At 39.4% G+C, this 6,000-nt stretch overlaps 1 protein-coding gene across 1 annotated transcript in view; it reads right to left on the bottom strand.

The window, feature by feature from the left end:
* Window positions 1–4,735: 4,735 nt before the first annotated feature.
* lonp2 (lon peptidase 2, peroxisomal) overlaps window positions 4,736–6,000 on the bottom strand; it is a 29,423-nt gene continuing 28,158 nt past the window's right edge. The window contains exon 15 of the mRNA XM_039762855.1: window positions 4,736–5,340. Within this exon, the coding sequence (XP_039618789.1) occupies window positions 5,119–5,340 (222 nt within the window). The 3' untranslated portion in view covers window positions 4,736–5,118. The remainder of the gene's footprint in view (window positions 5,341–6,000) is intronic.

Raw genomic sequence — 6,000 nt, 5'->3', positions numbered from 1 at the left:
ATTCTGCCTGATTGAGCCAGTGTTATGTGGAGGGTTGACCGGTATGGGGAATTTAGCCACAATCTCTGCCATTTTTTTCCCTCCAATTCAATTGTGGTATGTTAATTTCTTATTTTTTTTAATAGAGACATCAGACAGACCAGCTTCTTTTCCATTTGTGAAGTCCAAACTTCCTGCATTCCTTAATTTTCATTGTTGCATTGCATCTGTTGTACTTCCAGATTAGCATTCATTTCTTGCCCTTCTCATGCACACAGTCTGCCCCATGACTAAAGACAGAATGAAACCTGAGTGAGTTGAAGGCCATTTGGACTGTGTCACCTACATGTCACACTAGATGACTGCCTCCAGTGCATCATGATTACACAAGTGAAGGTTATGATTGAAAATCATTGGAAAAGTTGCATAATGTGACATGGCCTCATGTTACTGTATGTAGTCCTATAAAATTCTTGGGGTAGTTCAAAAATTAACTGCTCCTCGATCTAATGTACAAGTGACTGCTGTCTTAAATCTCTGGAGGAGACCACTCCTTGGCCTGTTTTATTTTTATATGTGATAATCAGAGTATACATTTCTGTATTATACCCCGTGGGGCCTGTAGGGGTCTTAGTATGGTTTTGCTGTAACTCGTTTCCCAAGTACGTAGATAACACAGAGGAGCTGATACTTGGCATTCATTATGTGCCTAGCTTTTCCTAATAACTGAATTAATCCAACAGCCACTGAAGTAAATGAAATACGTAGTCAGACGTGGGACAGCACAAACCTCACAGTAGAGCACAGATGCTGCGTAAGACGTTATGAGATGTCTCCAATCAGATCTGGAACTCGCACTCACAAAGAAACACCCCCAAAACCCTGAAGAAACTGGCATCTTTCAGTTTGCACTTTCTGAACCAATGGCTGAGTGATTTCTTAATTATGGAAACTGATTCTGCATCCTTTTAGTAAAGATTAAAGGGTAAATGTATGTTGATCTCTATTTTTCTATTTCTTATATTACACACTGTAAATGTTCCCATGCATTGCTGGTCTTTCTGTGGCTTTGAGTTAAATATATTTGATTCTGTTATTCTGTCATGCTTCAGTCCATTTATGAATATAAAATAAGGTTTTGAAAGTTTTTAATGGCATATATGTGCTTTTTCATGTCTGTCTAATATGTGCAAAATTCATTTTGTAGCATTACTCAATATACTAAATCTATTAGACCTGTTCATGAGGGAGTCTAAGTTAGAATGCTCTTCCCCGTCTCTTCATCTTAGTTTTGATCTGCTTTTAGCCTGCAGCTCTGAGGGACACTGACGCTGTGCCAAATCTGAAAGTTAGTCTTGTTGTTATAAATATGTACTAAAACCAGATCAGCGCAGGCTCACCCCAAGCTCGTAGCACACTGCAAGTGACCCACATAGTGTGAGAAATACTGAGGCAAGTCTGAAGAGGGAAGGTGGCCTCTGTTCTGTATCCATTATTGAAAGGCCTAGTAAGTTCTTGAACACTATGAACAAAGTACAGAAAGAAACAGATTTGCACTTCATGGTCTTCCTCTTCTGACTCTCTCTCATTTATTTCTAAAACATTTTATTAACACAGACACTTCATGATGTACACTTGTCATTGTAAATGGGAGCAGGTTTGGTAGAAAGCAGTTGGCTTCTTTATTTGGATTTCAATATTAACTGGTGGCAGGTTAAGAAAACGGGACACCATTAAATTCTGAACACAGTTGTTTAAATCTAAAATGGGAAACTGAGAGTTCTGAACTGAAACAAATGAGGTAACTAGAATTAAGTCAAAAAACCTACTGCTTTAGAAGCAAACAAATTGGTTCAAATTAAGAAACTGGTTGAATGAAAACCTGCATCCACTGTGGCCGGTTTTCATCAAATACATCATTGGGACCAGGGACATTATGGGGCACTTGTTTTTAAGGTTCTATGGGCATGGATTGAATGTTCTTGTTTTCCAACCTGCAGCCTCCTTGGCATTGTTTACCCCCAGAATACTTAACATTTTCTTGTTAAAAAAAGTAATGTTTAACAGAATCATGTAGGTACCAAAATGTTTAGGAAAAGCATGTGGAGTGTCCATGGCTGTACTGATGCAGATTCAGTACCCATCCTTTGTGTAATATTTTGTGAGTTGCCACCAATGCAGTCAGGGCAGTAAAAATGTTTGTTTTTGTGCACCTTTCTTACATTTTTTGTAGCTTGGATGATCAATGTGCCTCCATGTGGTGTTTGTAGGCTGCCACAGCACAAGACTTAGTGACTTCCACATTTCCCTTGACACAAACACTTAGAGTACGAACGTCGTGCTTGTCCTTGTGCCTAATAACAATTATTTTGCCTTTTTGTTGGGCAGCTGCTGTTGTATCACGGTGAAACTTCACACAACTGAATTCATTGGACATATCATGACCGTTTGGTTGTACAATGCTGTATTATGCATCAGTTTCTGTTTTCATGTCAAAGTCTGATGACCAGTTCACACTGTCATCACTAACACTCAATTTGAGCAATGGTTCAGTTTGTTTGTTTTAAAACTGCCTTTACAACTTTGTGATTGTGTTTTTTGTTGGACGCCACACCCCATTCATGAATAATGATGAGTTACCATAGAAATGAATCTTGAATGGTTGACAACACAGTGTTACTTTATTCATTAGATGGTGGTTGAATGCTGTCCTGAGAATTACTCAGGCATAATGTTGTAAAGCGGATCATTACACGTCACTCTGACTCAGGCTTGACCGTATTTACATAGCATTCAGACTCGGGGTTAATGGCAAGAAGGTTAATACAAGAGTCATGGGACACATTGAGGAAATCAAACCACCAGAAGATGGCACTTGAAGTCCTAACTTGCGCAGACTGTACAGAGATTGTTTTGGCAGGCTGCTGGGCATTATAAAAAGAGGATAATTTCTGCTTTGAACTCTTAATCACAGAATTTCTTGACAGTGTACAATTAGCAGTAGGTGCATTACTGTCTTTTTTTTTTTTTTTTTTAAATACACTTCCTTTCACTGTCTAGCCAGAGTCTGTAATGCCCTTTTCATCTTCACTTTTTCATTGTCATATCTTAGTTGCTCCACTTAAAAAAACAAAACAAAAAGTGTATTTTATTTATATACACAGTGGAACCTCGGTTTCCAAGCATAATTTGTTCCGGAAACGTGCTTGCAGTCCAAAGCACTCATATATCAAAGTGAATTTCCTCATAAGAAATAATGGAAACTCAGATTATTCGTTCCACAACCCAAAACTATTCATATAAAAATGATTAATACAAAATATAATGTAAAAATACTTAAAACAAATTAACTTGCATTTTACCTTTGAAAAGAATCATGGCTGGTGTGAGTGAGTTTCTAAACTCTTGTGGGATTCCACCCAACGGGACAACACACGGAAGAGAGTCCCAAAGCAATCGCAGTCTCCCAGCGCCATAGCAGAGACACACACACACCCGCGCACGCAAGAACCATCAGCTCAGTTGTGATCACATGACGCTCAGCAGACAAAGCATATCCATACTATTCGTATTGGAAGACGTCGCTCGTTTATCAAGTCAAAATTTATTACAAATTTTAGCTCGTCTTGCAAAACACTCGTAAACCAAGTCACTCGCAAACCGAGGTTCCACTATATATATATATACACACATACACACACACATTATACAGTATATATAAAAATACTAGCTCTGTTAGCCCGTGCTGCAAAAAGCCTGGGATCCTAGAAATTGCTAAAACCGTCAGAAAAAAAAATGAAATGTAGAGATGTCAGGTAATTGAAAGAAACTCTTAAAATTGTATATCCAGTTAACCAAACCCGGGGGTGGGTGAACAGGGGGCAGAGCAACCCAGTATAAATATATAAATAAAAAAATAATACACTGGCACCAAAGGACTGGGCTCTGCCTGCTCCCATTGGCAGTATGATTGGTGTGCAAGACATTTTGTGTACGATTACCAGTCAATCAGAGTAAGCCAAGTACCTTGTCAGGCTCATCGCTTCTGATCAGACAATAGTTTGGGACTGTAAATTCAGTTGTAAATGTTACATTCCAAAAAAGAACATCTAGGAGTTGAGACAGTAGACATTTGATCTGAGATAACCTAAACTGAGGATATGTTCATCTGGTAGCTACTAGAGAGCAAATATGCAGCATCATCCAGTGAAATTAAACTCCACCAGACGCATCTACCATCCCAAAACTGAAGCACCTGACCAGAGTGGGCCTTCTTTTGTGCATTTGCCTGTATCAAACATGTAGTAGTGCATCATGTTCAAGTATTCTTCTCCTTGTTTGATGATGGGAGTTTTTTCATAGAGCTGTGTTTGGTAAATAAGCCAAGTAACTGTTAAAAATGCACTGATCCACAAATACAACTGTTGACCCTCCATGCTCTCCCCAAACCGGAAAAGATGATTTTGCTTGGAAGTTTGCAGAGTGAAATGCAACCAAACAAACAGGAAATTGAAACAAAGTAACAACTCATCCTCTGATTTGGAACAAAGCAAATGAGTGAGAAAACGCCTTATTGAGTGCCTGGTGGAGACCAACGTCTTTTAAGGTGTCCCAATAGCCTGTTGCTTTCCACGCGGGAGAAATGAGGAGGACTCACTGGAACTTAGCACACCTAATAGATTTCTATTTCAGTCTGCTTCATAAAATTAGCCAAAAATGGACCAAACCATTCAGTAAGAAACGGAAGAAGCAAAGCTCCAATGTATCTGTGAACTTTATTACATAATTACAAGTCAACAAAATCATCTCCATCAAAAGTGAGGTTTTCCATTTGTAATGGACAAACCTGAGCCTGTGCCTCTAATCAAGTTAGAATGATTACTTCTGATATTTCACATGAAACTTGCTGCTAAAAATGCTTGACTGAATATTCCTAGAGCAGCCGCTCTTTCTCGTTTCCTACTTTCCAGCATCCATGCAAGAAGGATTTTCCTTTTTCTGGATACTCACTGCTATGCAGCATGTGTAACGGCAGCCGTTACTGATGGATCACACCAGAACAAAGAGCTACATTTAGAAAAGTAGCTTGCAAAATGGCAGTTATTAACCCAGTTGGTGGCCACTGCATCCTAAGAATGTTCACAGCTTGCTGTTCACGAGGTCATGGCTCCTTATCCTTGGAAATCCGCCATCGAACGCAGCATTGAGCACATCATCCAGGCAGCTGGAGGTGACAAATTTCAAATCTGCCCGCACATGGGCTGGGATCTCCTCCAAGTCCTTCTCGTTTCTTTTAGGGATGATAACTTGTTTTATTCCTGCTCTGTGGGCTGCAAGCACCTTGTCTTTAATTCCTCCCACCTTTGAGGGGTGAAAAAAAAAAAAAAAAAGAAATATATTGAATTTACTATTATTGCTTATTTTATCCAAGGTGACTTACAACATTTTAGATACAATTGCTTGCAAATTTTTTGTTTTTCCAACTGGAGCACAAGCAGGCAACATGATTTGCTCAGGGTCACACAGAGCCAGTAGAGGGATTTGAACACACAATCTATGGCCTTGACATCCAAAGCCTCAAGCAGTACAACACACTGCCCACAAGTTACTACAAGTAAATGTGAAATCCACCACCAAACAACGTCCCACTACTTCACTGCAAGGGCACCAAATGAGGGACTTGCTGTCACCTCATATCTTTATAGATGATAGAAAGCCTCAATCCAATCTTTGGTTCAAATCTCTTAAGTGGCTACATGTAACTTAAAATAAGACCAACAACGTATGGGCTTCATGGAGTATTTATTTATTTATTTATTTATTTTTACGTTTTTTAGGGGGCACAAAGGTGCAGTGGTTAGTATGTGTGCCTCACAGATCCAGCACCCTGGCTGTTATTTGTGTGCATGTTCTCCCCATGTCTGCTGTTACTTTTCCTCCAACAACCCAAAGATATGCCTGTTAAGATTTAACGCCGGTCCCACACTAATTCCACATGGGTGGGTTTTTGTGTGTTGCATA

This window comes from Polypterus senegalus, chromosome 9 (assembly GCF_016835505.1).
Source record: "Polypterus senegalus isolate Bchr_013 chromosome 9, ASM1683550v1, whole genome shotgun sequence".
Taxonomy (NCBI): domain Eukaryota; kingdom Metazoa; phylum Chordata; class Cladistia; order Polypteriformes; family Polypteridae; genus Polypterus; species Polypterus senegalus.
Note: the sequence above shows the minus strand (reverse complement) of the source record. Positions and strands in the feature narration are given on the sequence as shown.